Source organism: Oenanthe melanoleuca, chromosome 14 (genome assembly GCF_029582105.1).
Source record: "Oenanthe melanoleuca isolate GR-GAL-2019-014 chromosome 14, OMel1.0, whole genome shotgun sequence".
NCBI lineage: Eukaryota > Metazoa > Chordata > Aves > Passeriformes > Muscicapidae > Oenanthe > Oenanthe melanoleuca.
The window spans coordinates 14,760,565-14,780,125 of NC_079348.1; the positions used below are offsets into that span (position 1 = coordinate 14,760,565).

Sequence of the window (19,561 nt, forward strand, 5' to 3'; positions counted from 1 at the left end):
TCACTGCCCAGGAACACTGGGATCTCTGGGCAGGTAGGAAAGCGCTTCTCGTAGGCCTACAAGTGAAAATGAAGCAAGTTTCAGCTTCTGGGTGAATCAATTTTAACTCTTTCTGAATTAATTAATTACCTTACAGTGAAAGTCCAACAAAATAGAGGCCCCTGAACCCCTGAGCTGGCCCCAGTTTTCTCAGAGTAGGTGCAAGCAGGGACAGCACTATGTCAGTCACCAGCCAAGCATGCCCTAACAGAACTCTTCCTTCACACATGAAGTAGAAATAGAATCCTGTTGTTGAAGAATACTAGGAAGGGAATCATCACTTCAACATCAGGAAGCTCCTAACTAGCAAAAGCAAACACAGCTCTGCTGATTTCTGCTGGCTAAAGACTCGAATTTTATAATCTCTGGGTCAATACTGTCTTGTATGAAACCTTGAAATGTGATGTTCCAAACAGTTCTGGTTGCCTTATGCTATCAAGGATAATTAATGGCTACTCACTTTGCCTCAATTTATCAATTTCTAAAGCAATTTTGTCCTGGCTCTGAAAACTTCCCTGTTCTAAATAGCACATCCCTCTGAGAAGCCCTTTCTCCAAAGCTGCTTTATCAGCTCCAGCAGAAATCCAGTCTTCCCTGGCACTTGCAGTGAAGTTAACTTGCATAAATACCTACAGCTGCTGCTCCTTCCTTAACTTCATCTCTTATTATACTCTAAGATGTTTGCAGGATGGAACATTTTCCTTGGATTTCTGAAAAACCTCCTGCATGTTGTGTTGCTGTTGCAAATATGTAGTAGCTACACAGTCTGCCCAGAATTCCACTGCAGCTGTTCCAGGAAGAGAACCTGTGCTCTTCCATTAGACTCTCAGAGCTTCACATTTCCATTGTAAGATGTTTTTGCCATCATTCCAAGGCAACTCCTCTAGGAACTGCTGTCATCTTCCCATCTTCAGAAGACACCATCATTTTATACAGCACAGGAAAATAGAAAAATTCATGAGTTCTCTGCCCCAAAAGCAAACATTGATGTGCTGATGCTGGAGCTGGGCTGGGCTGTCAGCTCCCCATTAACACAGCAATGCAAAGCCTGGATGCCCCTGCACAGATTCATGTCCCCTGCTCCCAAAATAGCCCAGGCACTTAAGGACACATTCCATATCTCCTGCTCCCAGACCTCTGGATGGGAAAGAAGTTATTTCAGATTATCATGTTGCTCCAGGATCAGGAGGGAAGTGCAGGCAGCTGCCAGCTGGAGTCCTGGCCAGAACAAAGCAGGCAGGTTTGAAACCTTGCTCTCCCAGTCCTGCTTGCTGTGCCTCACTTCTCAGAGAGCTTCTCCTGTGTTCTTCTACCTGTGCTTTTCACTCCTCATCACAGGAATATCAACACTAGTTCAGATAAATCCAAAATTCCCATGGTAAGTGACTGTTCCAACAGAGATCCAGCTGGCTCCAGCCAAGAGAAGCTCACTCACTGCTTTAGGCAGGTTAATCTGTTAGGATGGGAGTTCATGGATCTGTGTCAGGCATTAATTGCCACAGGACACTGCCAGCCATCCTCCCCAGTGCCCTTTGCCCCAGGAGGGCTGCACACCTCAGTTACCTGCTCTCTTCCCTGCACTTGCCAGCCCATTCATCTGCTCAGGCAGAGCATATCCCACTTGTGTTCCACCTGCCCTCTCCTGGCCCTCCAGACTCCAAACCACCATCCAGGGCTATCCTGAGGCCAAAGCCTTCACTTTGTGGTCTCTTCATACAAAATGTGTCTCTTCAGGCCACCCATTCTAAGTTACTGGAGTCCCAAGTGGCTGGACTGTGCATTCTGAGAACACTTTCAGAGGCCACTGGGATACCAGAATATTTAGCAACTGTTTTTGAGCAGTTAGCCCATGTCACAGTATACATGTACCCTTAATACACTTGCAAAAAGTATCACTGAAAGCTGCTCCCTGGGAGAAGGCTGCCCCAAAAAACTCCACAGCAAGGTGGACAGTTTGAAAGGACAATGGGAAAGGGTCTTAAACTAAAAGAGGACACACTTTAATCAGATGTTAGGAAGAAATTGTTCCCTGGGAGGGTGGGCAGGCCCTGGCACAGGGTGCCCAGAGCAGCTGTGGCTGCCCCTGGATCCCTGGCAGTGCCCAAGGCCAGGCTGGATGGGGTTGGAGGGATAGCAAAAGGTGTCCCTGCCCATGGTGGGGGTGGGACTGGATGAGCTTTTAAGGTCTCTTCTCACCCAAACTATTCCACGATTCTGCTCTTTCAGTAGTGCAGCTGTGCCAGGAACATTTGAAGGAGTTTCCAGACAAACAAGAGCTGATCTAGTGGGATCAGGACCCTCCAAAGGCCTCACTTGAACAGCTTCACCTGTAAGTGCCCCCTCACCACAGAGAGACCACAAGAGCCAGTCTGAAACCACCACTGAATCCAGGTGCCTGTGGCTCCCACCTGAAGGGAAACCACTGGATCTCAACTCCCAGCTGCTTCTTTCTCCACTAACTATGGACTTGATCCACCTGGAAACAGGCTCCCTAATAAACTGTCATTAGATCCAGCAAAACTAGACCAGGACTAAGAGTGCAGCCACTTTTTCAGTCAGCTAAAGAACATCTGGAGTGTGAAGAGAGGCCAGGGCAGAGGCACATGGCAGTGCACAGCCTGGTGATATAACTGTGACATGAGCCCAAACACACTGCCTAAACAGGGGGAGCATTGCCATATTTGAGAAAGAATCCATATCCACATCAATATTAAGTCCTTTGCTAATCTTCTTTGCACAACAGCTCTAAAAATACAGCAGGGAAGATGCCTGAGATCACATGAAGGACAGCTGAAGCCCCACGCTGCAGTCACAGCAAAGCTGTCCCAGAGCACCCAGACCTTCCATCCCTGCAGACTGAGCTGGGCAGGAGAGGAACCCTATTTCTGCACCAGCATCCTCTTATCAAAATCATCATCTCTGTGCACAGCCCTTTGCTGCTCCAACAGGGAAACTGAGGGAGGTTATAAACACAGGGAAATGCTGCATTTTTTCAAGCCATCACAAGGCTGTTAGGGAGTCCTCTTGGATTCTGCAGAGTCCAAGTGGGCAACAGAACATCCCAGAGAAATGAAAGGCAAGGAGTATTTAGTATGAATTGTTTTAATGCTCTGGCTGGCCTGCTCTTGCTCTTTCAGCTCCTTCCTGCAGGAACTCTGCACTGGGCAGGATACAGGAGCTAGGATTTTTCTCTCCCTTCTGTGCCTCTCCTTTCCCAGAAGGAACAACAGCAGCACTGTGCCAGCACTGGGTGTTACAGTTCTGCTGTGGGTCTGCACTTCACACAGACACTGGGATGACTAAAGGATATGTATTTGATATATATATATAATAAAATTAATGGTGCCATAAAGCCACTCTCTCTCCCCCCTCTAAACCCCACAGGGATTAACACCTCAAACCCAAAAACATTCCACAAGAGGTGCTGGCTTAGGCCCACCAGTGTCCTTCCCTAAATCAAGGTGGTTTTCCCCAGCTTTTTAACAAAAGAATTGCTGCAAAAATCAGTTGTAGTGGACTGTGCTCAACAGTTCAAAGAGTCATTTAAATCTCTTGAGTCCTGAAACTGAAATTACACATTAAATTTCACAAGAGGGCTGAGTGAAGACAGAGGGACCAGGAATCTGAAATCATCAAGATCTTTTGCTTAGAACTATTGGGTGCATCTAAATGTAAAGAAAAAAGAAGCATTTAGATGCAGTTCATTAGAGTGAAAAAAAATCAACAAAGAAGAAATTAAATGAAAAAAATACAGGTGAAACAATTTCTAGCTGAGAAGTTAAAACAGGCAGGAAAGTCAAAGATCTCAAAGGTTCAATACTGTCAGATTTTCCTTTCATACTGAAGGGAGCCCAAACTAGAATAAGGACATTTCCAGTGACCTCTGCACCCCAACAAAGACCCCTTAGTGCCACTGAAGCTGACAAATGATTAATTCCAAGGAGCAATCATTACCAGTGACATGGCTGACTGTGAAATCAGCAGAGTGCTCTGCCCAAGCTTTGCCCTGTGATCTCCTGGGAAATGCATCCAAGCAGTTTTACCTGGTCTGGTAAATATCCATCCCAAATGGATCATTTGTGAAAAGTGAAAATCAGCTTGTGAGAAGAGGGCTTGAGAACAATGCAAGAAGTGTTCTAAACTGTTGGCTAAATACTCAGCAACCAATACAAACCTCACACCTGTGAGAAGAGAGTACTCCAAAGGTCAGCCAGATGCTGAAAAAGAACAAATTATACAAAACCACAAGTGTCATACCCCAAAAGTGACATTCTAAATCCTCACAGCCACAGAGAAAAGAAGAAATTGCCCTCCTCGACACCTCCCTACTCCACCTGCTCAGCCCCTTCCCCTGCAAGTCCTGCACAGTGCCAGTGCTCCTGTCCCTCCCCTTGGAGAGCTGCTCCTACAGACCCACAGGCCATGGCCAGCAGGCAGGATCTTTCCAACAGCTACTCCCGTTTCTCCTTGGCAGGGTTTTCTAGGAAGTGACCTTGAAATCAATTACACCACAGAGGCCTCAGCAATGCACAACAACAGGGATGTGTAACCACTGAATTACTGCAGGAAACAAAACACCTCAGCAGCCAAACCCCCTGCACACCTCCAGGCACTTCCCTCCAGCCTGCTGAGTGGTTTCATGTGCTTCCAGAGGCAGCTTCTGTGAAATGGGACCTCCAAGAGCACAAAAGCTGTGGGGGGGACATTGCATTGTGTGGAGCACAAAGAAACTCAATTGTGATGCACCTGATACAGACAGAATTTATAGCCAATATTACACGAATATGTGACAAGGAGAAGTCTTCATCCTTGTGCTAAAAGGCTCCAAATTTCCATCATCAGACAATGTTTAAATCTGAGTTAATTAATGAGATTCCTCAAGGTCATGTTACAGCCATGTGCAGGTTGCCAGGAAAAAGGAATCCCTGTGTTCAGAGGAAGGGAAGTGAGGAAGAGGCACAATACCAGATTTTGAGCTGAAGATGCCCAAATCATCATCCCTTTGAAAAGAGATGATGAGAAGCAAGATGAAGACATCTCATCACTTTTAAGTAAGAAGAGGATGCATTTGGAGCAGCTTTTGAGCAGCTCTAATGATACATAAATATTTCTCTGCAGAATTCAGGCCTTCTAGGAAAAAACAACTTCATCCTGCAGTCCCTCCCACTGCTTGGTCTCAGTGCTGAAGGGAAGCACAGAGTCTGCACACACCAGACACAATAATCCACGTGCTTTGAACAGATCAGATACCAGCTTCCCACTAGCCACAAGTGAGATAAAATATACAAGGAACAATGTGGGAGGGACCAAATGCATATTTAGCATACAGAAAGGCACTGATTCAGGGAAAAGAGAACTTCAAGTAGGTGCAGAGTATGCACAGCAAAAGTCTTTGGGGCCCAAAGAAAAAAAGAAACACTTCTGTTGGCCAGAGGAAAAAAGATTTACCAGTAAGAAGTGCATGGGACAACAGCATCCAGCTACAAACATTGACCCAGTGTTATCTCTGCCTGGACTACAGCCAATAATTGGCCTCATTCCTTCAGATTTGGGTGAAAGAAACAATTCAGGGAGCAGCAGCATCCATTGCAATAGAGGCACAAAGCCCTCCCAGGAAGCCACCAACGTGCCTGACCTCCTGTCTGAGCAGGAACAATATCCCATTCAAGCTGTCCTGCTGCAGCCTTCTCTTTCCTCTGCTGGGAGAAGGAACTCTGTGTGGAGCAGGGGTCACCAACAGCACAAGGCTTTGACCTTTACAAAAAGCTGTGGAAGTGACACCTTATCCAGGAACCACTGCTTGCCACAGCCCAGTGTGGAGAGAGAGAAACCAAAATGGGAAGGCAAGGAAGCAGAGATCTGGTGTGACTAACACCTGAAAGGGCAAAACACAGCAGCCAAGTGTCACATCACACATTTACTGCTTGATGATTCACCCCAAAATCAAACAGGCTGGCTCACAAACTAATGGCTACTTGGAAGGACACTCTGTCATTGCCAGAAGCTCTGTGAGAATTTATACAAATTGGCCATCATTCAGGGTCAGACTTGGGCAGGTCACTGTGCTTAGCAGTTAAACAAGTCCATACTGGTTGAGATGTAAGAATGAATTATGATTCTAAATTTTACCACCTCTTTCAGTCCCTGCTGAAGAGTTTATAGTTTGTCTTCTGCACCTTCAGTAGAGAAGGGTCTTTTGGTCAGTGCTGGAGGATGAGATGAAGGTGATATAGCAGAGCTGGAGGTGTCTCCTTATGCAGGAAATAACCCCCATGCTGCAGCTGGAGAAGGTGAGGAAACCCATACAGACCCTTGGAATGAGAGTAAACCTTCTCAGTCCACAGTGCCAGCACCATCCTGCCCACAAATGGAGTCTGAGCAGTGCTCAGCAAAGCTCTCAGAGACCTCTGTCACCCCACAAAACACCCTGAGTGTGATGTGCAGATGCTGCCAGCAGTGCTCAGCAGAGCTCCCAGAGAATAAGCAGCTCTTCCATCAGTGCCTCCCAGAAAGCAGCTGTGACAAAGAGCACTCACCAAACACTTTCTGCTGGCTTGAGGGAACCATCCCACACCACAATCCCAGGAGGAATGTCAGCCCTTCCCCAGCTATTGCTCACTCTCAACCTGCTCCATGCCAAGGCAGGAGGGGGCAGGGCTCAGGGCTGAGCAGCCAGGGCAGAGCCAGCCCAGCTGACACACACAGCATCACTCCCAGGCTCCTGGTGCCAATTGCTGCTCAGCAGGAAGATATGGGGATATTTTTAGTGTATCTTGACAGCAGAGTTTCAAGCCTTCAAGTCACACTGAAGCATCATGTCTTGAGTCAACACTAGATTATCTCTGAGTGCATAAAATGTTAACCCAGTAGCTTCTGGCAGTCACAGCAAACTCACCTTCCAAACATGGCAAAAAGCAGGGACAAGGGAAGCTGCCTTCTTTACAATGGCTGGCACAGCCCATGGATGCAGGCACACCATCCACATCCAAGGAGGAACTGTCAAGTTTTATATACCCAACAATCTATAGATCAATAAAAATCTATAACATATACCTATAATCTATAACAATCAATAACAAACAAAGCAAACCCTGTTTTGCAGGGATTTCTTAACTACTGCTTAGGTTATTATCAAGACATTTCATGTCATGTGTGGCATGGGTTGACCACCAAAGAACACCTGTTTTGAAGCACTTTTCCCTCCTGCACATTGATTCTCTCTCCATTTGCAGGGTCCTGCCACCCAGCAATACCATTTCAGGCAGTACCTAAAAGCTGTGCCATCACCTGCATCACAGCAGCTGCAAAGGAGCTTCCAAGCACTGGACACACTGCAAAGCTCTTCCCTGTGTCACCTGCAGCCACCCAGGGACACAGAGGGCAGCAGGATCCTCTCCCCTGGCACTCCTGCAGCTGCTGCACTGAGAGCTGCACTCCAGCCTCCCTGGCTGCTCCACACAGCCCTCTGTGCCTTCACTGCTGCTTCTGAGGATTCCAGCTGCCAGCAACTGCTCTGCTTCCCTGCAGCAAGGGCTCTCCTGGCTCCAGAGCTCACACTTGGAAACAGAGGCTATGAGCCAGTATCCAATATTTTAGTTAAGATTCTACTTTTCTTTATTTAAAACCAGGCTGTGACTATACTATAATAGTGACAACAACGTGGAGCTCCAGATGGGACTATTCCAGCCTGTAATTACAGCTCTGCATTCAGGAACCCCCCAAAGTGTCCTCTGTGGTGCCTCAGTGCCATGGCACTGTAGGTGACCTGACAAACAATCTGCAGCACTTAGGAAGCAAGACAGCAGCAGCCTTTGAAGCCTGGCTGGGCTGTGAACACACACACTGAGCTGTCACTGTGCACAAACCCACAGAGCTGATGTGAGCTGCTAGACATCAGCCTGCTTGTGCATTGTACAGCTCTCACACCATTTATCTGCTGCCAGCACACCCTGAGCTGTTTGGGAGTTAAGAAGCAAAAGGAGGCTCAGAGGTTCTGTTGCAGGAGCATCACTTCATCAGTCAAATATCAAACCCTTTAAGACACCACAGCACTAGGGATGAGAGCACACCAGGATTTAAGCAGTCTCTTTATATATTCAATCTACTAAAGGCAACAGGAAGAAGTCATTAAATAAAGCTACTTAAAATCTAAAAACTATAACACAATGCATGTTGATGCTGAAGAGGAAAATAAGTTTGAAAAAGTGTATGGAGAGCAGTTGTGGCTGTCAGGACCTGACCTCCAGCATCCAGAGTTTCTTCTCCTGCAGCTAAGCCTGACAGCCAAAACAGCAAGGAGCTGTTTTCAATAAACCTGCATCTACAAACCTCCTAACACTGGTGACACAAAACAATGTTGGGATGATTGTGAAGAGTGATGCATTTTGATTTTAGTTGTCCTGGGTGGTGACTCTAGTGTGTAACCCTGAGGCAGATCCTCAGCTGTTGGAAAGGAGCAGAAGCTTTGCCAGTGTAGAGAAGGCTGATGACTGAGGGACAGCACTAAGGACCACTGCCAAAACCAGTGACTGTCATAGGGACTGCTCCTGAGGGTCAGGAACAAGACAAAGAGATCTCACTTTGGGACCATGGATGTTGGCTTTTCATGGGTATGACCCTGTGTACAGGATGAGAGAGTAAAGATGATGGAGAAGAATATTTCTGCTGCTTACTCCATGAGAAGTTCTGACTTCAAATAAACTTGCAGCATTTGCAGCCTGAATTAAATTTGTCACTCAGCTCATTAGAACCTCTGACACTCAAACTGTACTGAGCTGAAGCAGAACCATCCACTGTTACTTTCCTACTTTGTCATACCTGTGAAATAAAAAACTGCAGATCAACTAAATGTAAAGAACACTGGAGACCAACAAATCTGGAGATGAACTTTGGATGAGAGCATGGAGTGACAGGACAATGGGGAATGATTTCACCCTGCCACAGGGCAGTTAGATGGGATATTGGGAAGGAATTGTTCCCTGGGAGGGTGGGCAGGCCCTGGCACAGGGTGCCCAGAGCAGCTGTGGCTGCCCCTGGATCCCTGGAATTGTCCAAGGCCAGGCTGGACAGGGCTTGGAGCAACCTGGGACAGTGGAAGGTGTCCCTGCCATGGCAGGGGGTGGGATGGGATGAGCTTTACAGTCCCTTCAACCCAAACTGTTCTGTGATTCAAAGAACACTGAATTGCCACTAAAACCAGAAGAGACAGGGAGCTGCTGGAAATTGCAAACAGGAGCACAGATTTTGCAGCTTTCACTTGCAGACCAAGCAGGGAACTCATGAGCTGCCACAGGTCTGTCAGAGTCTCTGAGGGATGCTGGACATGAGAAAAAAACCCCACACCAAACAGGCACCCCCAGAGGAGCCACCCCCAGCACATTGTCACTGCAGGAGCAGAATTGCCCTGGCCTGATGAGCAGCTCTCAGGCAGCACAGAAACACACAGCAAGGCTCTCCATGTGTGTGTGCTGGGCTCCCAGCTGCACAGATATGTGTCAGCACATGCCGTGGGCAGCACCAAGAAATGAGGTCAAGCAGAAAGCAGCACTGACTCACATCAGGCACATGTGGGGCTCCACAGCAGTTTTGTCTCAAGCACAAAATTCAACTGCACAGGCAATGGGAGCTGATGCTCCTGCAAACCTCCCAATGCCTGATCTTTGCTCTTTTTTCCCCAAAGTCATGACTTATTTTCATATAGTAGTGCAGAAAGATCCCTCTGTTGCAGCAGAAACCATAAACTGCTCTTAGTGAGAGCTGGACATGAAGTGCACTGTGACAAGAGGAGCAAATCATTGACAAGTGCTGTCAGAGATTTCTCATCTGCACCACTAATGCAGCAGCTGAAATTATCCATCCCATACAGAAGACCCTGTGAGGTCTCTGGGGGGTTATTCCAAACCTGTAGCTTTAGGGACCTAATTCTATAAATTCTCTAAAGGGTGTGAAAATGGCCAGTGTCAACTGTGAGCATGAAGGGGTGAGGCACTACTAAATATATCAGGAACACAACTCCCTAGCACGTTCAAAGCTGAAACCCTCCAGCTACAGCTATCTCATCTAACCTAATAACTCATTGCAAATAACATTAAATATGTAATGGATCTCTCTCTCTCAGCTCTTTCCTCCATGTTGGACTTGCTCACCCAAACCAAATTCTCATCCACAATACATCACAGAAGGCTCACAAATATTTGCATCACTCATATATGGCAGAGGTACCTCTCCTTCTGGATTCTTCATTCACTATTACATTTTTTAAAAATCCCTTTTAGCTTTCCAACTACAACAGAAAGACAATGAAAAGTAAGTTTATACTTGGGAATTGTCTTGGCTGTAAGATAAAATTAGAGGACATGCAATGTCAAATCTGCTGATCTAATTGAAGGGAAGACAAGATGAGGCCCAGAGAGGCATGGACAATCCATTGGAGGAGCAGCTCCATTTAAAAGAGGACACAGACAAAAAAGATAAAATAGAAAGGAAAAATATGACAAGATAGCACAGCATAACAGAAGTCAAGGTTCTTTTCAAGTATAAGGGATAAAGATGTCAGACACTGAATAAGTGTTTGAAGAACATAATACTTTTGATCCATTAATGTGAATCCAAGTTAGGAACAAAGCAGATGGAAATGACTACAGTGACCCTGGGCAGGTGTGAAAAAACCACCCTTTGCTTAAACCTTTTTTAGAAGGAAGGACAAAAAAAAAAAAAAAAAAAAAAAATAAAAAATTCAGAATCCCCAAATGATAAGAAAAGACTTGTTAAGCTGATTCCTTTGTATTTCCTCAGATGCACAGGACTGGCAAAGAGAGCAAGGAGGGGAATGTCCTTCCAAGGACTTGGATTACACTTCAAATCTCCTGCCTGCAAATGCTCAACACAAACTGCAGGAGCATTAGCAAAGGGCAGAGTGTAAATCCAGAGACAATTACCCTGACACACAAAGGTATCAGCAGGAAAAGCCCCAGCTCATCCCTGGAGCACACACATGGCCTCTGCACAAGTGCAAGGAGAACTCCTGCTCCTGAGGGTGGGCTCCACAGAGGGCCTGGGAAACACCACCTGTGTGAGCCAGGCCAGGAAGCAAGGAACTGTTTGCTAAATTTGGCTGTGACAACCCTAATTCTCCAACTCTCCTATGTCAGCAAGGCACACCCACTGCTTTCTATAGTAGGGTCCAAACACTGGAGGCTCTGAGGGAAAAGTGCTTTTCCCAACTTACTTCTGTGTTCTGTCCAGGCTGTCTTGTGAGGGATGATCCTCCCCAATGAGGAATTAAGCACAAGTGTACCAGGCTGAAGGGTGCCCAGGGATCTGTAAAACATGGGGGTGTCTTGGGGTCACCCCTGCAACCTCTGCTTTCCTGAGACCTCGGCACTCCAAAGGTTCCCACACAGAATTGGAAGGGAAAAGATGAAAGCAGCTGAATCTCAGTGCTGAGGAAGCTGCTGTCAGATTTATGGTGAAGGAGATTAACAGCAATGCCACGTGTTGAGGAGCAAAACAGCTTCACTGCACACCCACTCCTCCCTGCAAAACTTCCAGCAACTGACAGCTGGTACCTGACAGCTCTGTGAGATCCACGCTGCCCCCACACCAACGGGAGCAGTGGCAACCAAGCCTGCATCCAGCTCAGCCTGCATGGACCACCACAAGGCTGGAATGCTGCCTTACACCAGCAGATCCTGCTGGGAACGTGGGGTTTTCACAGGACATCGGGGGAGTGGGGTCTGTACTCAGCTCCCTACTCCACAGCATCCGAGTGACCCTGGAAAAGGAACTTGCTCCCAAGAAAGAGGACTAACAACTTTGCTAAGATTTGCTGAACAACTAAAGGATGACATTTACAACCCCAGCCCTCAACTCCCAGGGAATTTTAAGTTCTGCTGAAAAACTGAAAGCACTTCGAAATTGAGCCCACTAGCCCCTGGCCTTAGGCATGTGCTAACCAGCTTACAAAGGATTTGTCTCAAGGCAGCCCTCCTCAATTAGCAGCCAATCTGAGGAGCATCTGGTGGTAGCTTTATCCTGCTGATAGAAACAACAGGAATGTGGAGAGGTGTGCATAGAGCAAAGGCTCCCAGGATCTTCATCGCAGGTGCCTTATTCTCACACGGGATGCACCAAGAGAGCAAAGAGCACAGCCAGGAAAAAACAATGCCACAAACATCAGCCCCAGGCGGGTCAGGGCAATTCTGTGGCATTTTACTGGATTAGCTGTGAACAGACACGGCAAATCTGGATAAGAGTGGGAAAAAAAGGGGTGGGTTTGGGAGTGAGCTCAACTGTCAGGAAGAGCAGTGTTCATCTGATGATCAGAGAGCAGCTGCTGCTACCTTTGAGTTCCCTCATTCACAAGGAGGAACAAAGTGATGCCTCCAGTTTGAACTGGTGAAATAAAAGATTGGAGGCTGTTTTGCATAAAACAAATCTTAAGGCATGTATTTCTCAGGAATCTTGAGGAGGCCACATTGTCAAGAGGAACTCACTAGAGGCTCTCCCATTCACAGTAATCACATCAGCTGCCTGCAAGGGCTGCAGCTTCCCATCTTCATTCTGGGCTCCCATCAACTAAAGGAACTGGGAACGGGCAATGGAGGAAGCAGCAGGCTAAAAGTGGCAAACACCAAGCCTGAGGATCCCTACAGCTGACTGAAATGCCCAGTAGATTACAAAACAAAGCCTTGCAAGGCTCCATAAGCAAGCTCCTCTAACAATGCCCAAATGCTGCCCTTGAAATGCAACAGCAATCCTTTGAGAAGGGTATTTGACTCACACCTAATTGTGACAAAATCCAGAATATCACAAAGAAACTCTGCCTAAAGCAGCTCCCATGGCCAACATCAGCCTTCTGCATCCCCAGTGAATGAACTTTCATGACAGGCCTCAAGCCCCTTGTGGAAATCACAAGATTTGAAGAGAGATCTCCTGACAGTTCAACCACTGAGTGAACAGGAAAAACAACACAGAAGACTTTTTCCAAAGACTTCTAGCCTTTAACCAAATAAAAAAACTCAGTATTATTCAGAATCCAATTGTAGATACATCCATACTACAGTGATTGGGATCACCAAAACCTAGACAGATTTTGAACTAAGTGGCATTTGGTGATATGGCAAAGAAGGTGGCCACAAACTCACCCTGCCTAACAATGCCAATTTTTTTTCCTTCCTTGTCAAAGAATAATTGCAGAAAGTTGGATTTTCTTTTTTTTTTTTTTCCCTTCTAACAACTAAGCTGCCATTCTTAATGCTGAGATACTGATCCTTATTTTCCTTGGAATATTGAAGGAGGGGAGTTGAGGCTCTGCTCCTGCAGTAGGACTGTCACAGACACCCAGCCAAACCTGCAGTCTCCCACCTCCCACTGGCCCTCAGCAGCTGGAGCAGGGAAAGTGCTGAGTGTTACTCACTGCCATGACGAGTTCAAATGGGTATTTGTAGACTCGAACTGGGGACTGGTATTTCTGCACCATTTTTACCTGTAACAGAGAGAAATTGGAACGTTTTTAAATCCCCCACACCAAGCAGTGCAATACATTCTAGGTGATTTTTACAGACCTTACTAGAAGTTGTAACTCTTTCTCACAAATAGAGAGGAGATTTATTAGGTAGAATATATTGCCTAGTAAGTGGCAGAGACAGAGGCAAGTCTTTGCTGTACCCAGCACCTTGTGCTGCTTCCCAGCCCTACTGCAGTAAATTCAACTTGCAGCTCCAACAAAAGTCACAATAATTAAAGCACAATACAGACATGTAAAGCCACAATGAAGAGTGGAGAGTCTCACAATGAAGAGTCCCCTCTGGAAAAGGAGCCTGTCTTAGGAGCCTTACAGAGTCTACATGGCAATTCTTCCCCTTATCCCCCTTCCCTACATTATATCTGTAATCATTAGGGCAAAATCGTTCTCATTGAAAGCCTCTGCAGCTTCCCATACCTTGGTGGTTTAAATGCTTTTGTGCACAAAGTAGGATTTAGCTGGTTCAGCTCACTGAAAGGAAGGAAAAAGAAGCAGCATGCTGAAAGAACATGCCTGATGCTAAGCTGGCAATCACATCCCACTGCCTGGATGCCCACTGCTCCAGCTGAACTGAGGCAGGAACTGCAGGCAATGGGAACAATCCCGTCCTCAGCATCTCCCTGCTCCCATCCACCTCTCACTGTCCTCATCAGGATTCCTCCCTCAGACTCTCCTGCCTGGGTTTTACCACTCAAACATGCATCAGTAACCAGCATCTCAAGGGAAGTACACAAATGGTTTTAAAATCGTTATTAGGTTGCTTTCTGCAATTCCTTTAGGAATTCCTTTGTACTGCTCCTGCTAATACCACCCAGGAACATCAGGACACAAAAGGCTGGACGGCTGGTTGGAGGCACTGTGCTCATTCCACCCCATCTCAAATTCCACTGCTGAGCAGACACAGCCCTCGGCAACATGACGCAGTGAAGCACCAAACTCAACAGTCAGAGACTCAGATAACTTATTCCTGACATTTTCAGCCCAAAACCGGAGGTGAAACATGAATAGGCAATAGATTCTCCCTCAAAAACGGCTGCAAAATGCCATCACGCTGTAAAATCTAAGCAAGGGGAAAAGGACTTTAGAAGTTTGAAACCCGAGGATGGGGGATTTTTGGAGAAATAGGACCCAGTGATCAGACAGTTCCTCTGCAGAGGATCACAGGTCAGGACTCGCTGCACCTCAGCCTCACTGGCGCTAAAAGCCAGTCAGTGCAGAGAGAAGCCCCCAGCAGAGCATCCAGCCCAGGGTGCAGCGAGAGCAGCACAAGTACAACACCCCGGGAAGGCCGGGCTGCTATCGGATATCGGATACCAGAGCCGAGAGGCACAGGGCACCTTGGAACACGACCTGTAACATGACGAGGCTGGGCGGGCCCCTCCCCGTGAGCGCACAGAGCGGGAGAAGCCTCCTCAAGGACGTTTAGCTGGCATGTTTCTCCTTCTGACCTCACCTCCCACACCAGGAATTCCTGCTCATTTGCAGGAGGAAACCTCCACAGCAGGAAGGCTCGGGACAGAGGAGTCTGGAATCGCCCAGGAACAGAGGCACGAGCCACAGAACAGTGGGATGGCACAAGCTGTAGCTCAGCAGCCCCAGCTATGCTGTTTGGACAGACCTGCTGCTTCCCAGCTGCTGGACCCGACCACCACAGGTTTATGGCCTCTGTGCTTCTCCAGCTGAGGGAAGGCTGGAAGAAAGAGCCAGTGACTATTAAACCCACTGGAAGCTGTGGAAAAATGACAGCTGATATCTCACACCTGCCCCACAAATCCTTCATACCTCCAGAGAGTGCAGTGGCAGCAGACTTTCTACACCCTCTCCTCCAAACAGAGCTCTGAGATGGTCATTGTGCTTCCCAAAGCAACAGGGACTCCTGCTAGAAGTCCTGGAAAAAAAGGAAAAAACCATCAGAAAAGGCAGTGAAAGGTGGCACCCCAGCTAAGATGATGATTAGCACTGATTATCACTGATAATGACAGTCTCAGGTGTTACCATTGGGCACCTGGGCCATATTAGCTCAACACCTTCACCTTCCCAGGGCTTTAGCCCTGACAGGTGTGCTTTTAAAGTCATCTCATGTTCCACTCAAATTATAAACAGGTATGTTCAACCACCAGAAAGAAACCACCCAGCCAGAGAGTATGTCTGCTCCTCAAACCTCCTTCCAGCTCTACAGTGAACCAGGCTTCCTATTTGCATCTGGCTAAAAAAACATATGAGGGAAGACAACTCAGGTGAAGTGCAGTGACCCACTGAACTGCAGCATGACCACTTAGAAACCCAAATCCACAGGTGGAGGCACATCCATGGGGAAACACCAGGAAAGAGACTCAATTCCAGCTGGCCAAGCCCAGAGTAGCTGATAAAAGCTCAGAGGTTGGAGCTGTCAATGCACTGAAGCAACAAATCTCGCTACTAACAACCATTCCAATAACAACAACCATAACTATCCCGAGCAGATATTAAAATATTTCAATTCTTGCACATCTGAACACAGGGAACAGCAGCAGTCACATTTCACAAAGCATCCTGTGACACACAGCACTGAGCCCTGAGAGCCTCAGCTCCCTGGGCACCCCTTTAGCAACTCTTCCCTGAACCAAGCAGAGAGCTCATTACAAACTCCACATCCACCTGCTGGTGCTCCAGGGAAGGAGGTGGGAAGAGGAGGGATATGGACCCCTGATGGCACTTGCTGTAACTGGGAGCATTCCAGAGAAATGGATTGTGAAGGAGCAGTGTACAAAGCTCCCCAACACAGGAGCCAGGCCTGTGAGGGCTCCCGTGGGGAACACACATCTCTGTACATAGCAAAGGGACATTAACTCTGTGCTTCCCTCTCATCTAGAACAGCCACTGTGCACCTGAGGGATTTTCCATATGCATGACTTCTATTTTAATATTTGTAGTAGCTTACTTGGCAGAATACAGCCAGATGGTCAGAAATCAGAAACTGAGGGTGTAGATAAATACACAGAAATCCCTGAATGGAACCCCCCAGCCCTACTCCTCACCCAGGCACAGAAGCTGCCTGTTGGATGTGGAACTGCCAGCAAGTGACTTTATTAACTTCTCCCACCTGTGGTGGCTGCTTTTCATCTTGAAGAGAACTGAGCAGGTTTTTTTGTTTTGTTTTTGACAAAGAACTGCTGAAAATAGCAGGATTCTTGACTTCCTCAAATGCCATTTCACCACGTGAAAGCCAGCTGTGGCACCCAGCTAAGCTGATATTTCCAGTTAGAAAATGGGGACTCCACAGGGCTGCATTCTTTACTCCTGCCTTCTAGAAAAAGGTGGAGAGAAAGGTGTGTGACATTTCCTCTGCCTGGGGCACCTTTCATTTAGGGGAGGTATTGTAATTGATGCCTTACACACAGAATAATAGCACAGTGCCAAGCTGTAGGATATTTATTAGAGCTTTTTAACCTAAGAACTTAAGAACAAGTCTTTTGAAGCTTGATATAAGGAAGCCTCAAGGCAGAATGGTGCCAGAATAAACCTTTACCATTTTTTAGAAGCAGATATCTGCTCAGGGAGGTGCTCCCTGAGAAACACCTCTGGGGCAGGTGAAGCAGCACAGAGGGTACAGGTCACTGTGCTGAGGTGGAGCCTGGGCACTGCTCCTACACCTGGCAGAGGTACCTGGAGTCATGGCTTGGATCAAAACCAAAGACAACACAAACACCCAAACAGCAACATTTACACATTCCTGACCACACAATGTGAACAGTCTTTTTGGCTGAGGGGAAGAAGGAAGCAAAACAGTGTCCAGCACTCTGCTCTCAGAGCTGTTTCTCTTCCATGTGTGTATCATGACAAGCTCCATGCCCAGTATTTCCACACACCCATCTCATAAAGTAATTTTCTCACCCAAGAATCACCATGGAAGTTTCATGCACATCAATACATTAACTCCCTGATATTTGCCAACCTGCAGCAGGAGATAAGCATTCCTGAAGTAAAGCCCCTAATTCCTCACCTTACTACTCCTCACCACATCCTTTTATCCACCCACAGTGTAGGGAATAGTTCAATTCTCAAATACAATTTAAGAATAGGAAACACAGAATCCTGGAATGGTCTGGGTTGGAAGGGACATTAAAGCCAATCCTGTTTCTCCCCCTGCTATGGACAAGGACACCTTCCACTGTCCCAGGCTGCTCCAAGACCTGAACATTTCCAGGGATGGGGAAGCCACAGCTTCTCTGGGCACCCTGTGCAAGGGCCTCACCACCCTCACAGCCTTTGTCCCCAGTCCCTCTGCAGCTCTCCTGGAGCCCCTTTAGGCCCTGGAAGGGGCTCTGAGGTGTCCCTGGAGCCTTCTCTTCTCCAGGTGAGCACCCCCAGCTCTCCCAGCCTGGCTCCAGAGCAGAGGGGCTCCTCTGCTCCTCCTGGCTCTTCCAGAGCAGAAGGGGCTCTGGATCCACTTCAATAAGTTCCCATCCTAATTCTACCAAGGACCCCATGCTTTAATTTAACATGTAAATCAAGAGCAGACCCAGGCAGCAGCTCACTCAACAGTACAGCAAACACCAGCAAACTGTTTCAGTCTGCCTTGAGTGAGGTTTGCAGCTGTATTTTCCTTGAACAGAGGCTAGCTGTCATCAACACAAGCATCTTCTCACTATCTACAGACCAATTTTGCTGATGGAGGAGTTAAGCCAAGTGACCCAGAGAATATACTAGGTTCACCTAGAAGCTGACTTGAAAACATGGAATTACTGAATGGTTTGGAAGAGACCTTAAAGCCAATCTCGTTCCAGCCCCACTACCCCAGGATGCTCCAAACCCCATCCAGCCTGGCCTCGGACACTTCCCGGGATGGGGCAGCCACAGCTTCTCTGGGCAGCCTGTTAAATCCACCAATGCATTTAACAGCCATGGATCAGTGTCACCCTTGGAGTTTATGAACACTTGAGGGCGAGTTTCAGGGTAGGTTTGTTGAACCCCGAGCTCGGAGCCGCTGGGGCTGGAGCCGGGGTCCCACCGGGAGCGAACCCCGCGTCCGTCCCACCGCCCCGGCACCACACAAACCCGCAACTTCTCAACCTCCACATTTCGTCCTTAGACCCGAAGGGATCTCCCCCGCGTCTCTTCACCGGCTCCCCCCCTGATCCCACAAGATTATGGCTAAAATTTCCCTCTCGGCTGCCCGTGGCTGAAGGATAGCGGCTCCCGGCGCCCCCACACCCACACGGCGCCCCCGCTCTGCCGCCTCACCACGGGCCCGGGCACACGAGGCTGGAAAAGCCTCACGCCCCTCACGCCCCTCACGCCCCTCGGGACTCCCGGAGAGCGCTGCCCACCGCGGCTCCTCCCGTGCCCCCCACCCGTGCTCCCGACCCCCCATCCCTGCTCCCGTCCCGCTCCCCTCACCGCGCAGCCCGGCCGGACCCATCGCGCTCCGGCGGCTCCCTTGGCGCGGCGGCCCCGCCCTTCAGCGGCCCCGCCCCTCAGCGGCCCCGCCCCCGCGGGGCGCTGTCCATTGTGCTGCGGGGGGGCGCAGGCCCCGCCCCCCGCACGTGCGGCCCCCCCGCGCGCTCCCGCCGCCATCTCGCTGCGGGCCGTGAGGGGGATCCTGCCCGGCATCGCACCGAGCGCTGCCCTCTGCCTCTGGGAGCCCGTCCCGCTCCCTGTCCCTCTGCAGCTCTCCCAGAGCCCTTTTAGGCATTGGAAGGGACTCTGAAGTCTCCGCGGAGCCTTCTCCAGGTGAACACCCCCGTCTCTCTCAGGCTGTCCCCACAGCAGGGCTGCTCCATCCCTCTGATTGCCTTGCTGCCTCCTCTGGACTGGCTCCAGCAGCTGCATGACCTTCCTGTACTGAGGATTCCAGACCCGGGCACGTCTCATGTGGGCAGAAAGGGAGGATAAGGAGGGCTGTGTGTGTGGAGACGAGCTCACCCGTCCCACAGCGGTGACAGCCCTGCCGCAGCTCCAGGAGTGCTTGGGCAGCGCTCTCAGGGGTGCTGAGAGCACTCTGGGGGTGGGGTTGTT

At 48.5% G+C, this 19,561-nt stretch overlaps 1 protein-coding gene across 1 annotated transcript in view; it reads right to left on the bottom strand.

Moving 5' to 3' along the window:
• Positions 1 to 19,156, bottom strand: part of SEC14L5 (SEC14 like lipid binding 5) — a 19,835-nt gene extending 679 nt beyond the window's left edge. Inside the window, exons 1-6 of the mRNA XM_056503684.1 lie at positions 19,115 to 19,156; positions 18,944 to 19,002; positions 15,347 to 15,452; positions 15,183 to 15,254; positions 13,457 to 13,525; positions 5 to 56 (exon numbers count right to left, since the gene is read on the bottom strand). Coding sequence (XP_056359659.1) covers positions 5 to 56; positions 13,457 to 13,525; positions 15,183 to 15,254; positions 15,347 to 15,452; positions 18,944 to 19,002; positions 19,115 to 19,156 — 400 coding nt within the window. The remainder of the gene's footprint in view (positions 1 to 4; positions 57 to 13,456; positions 13,526 to 15,182; positions 15,255 to 15,346; positions 15,453 to 18,943; positions 19,003 to 19,114) is intronic.
• Positions 19,157 to 19,561: the final 405 nt, after the last annotated feature.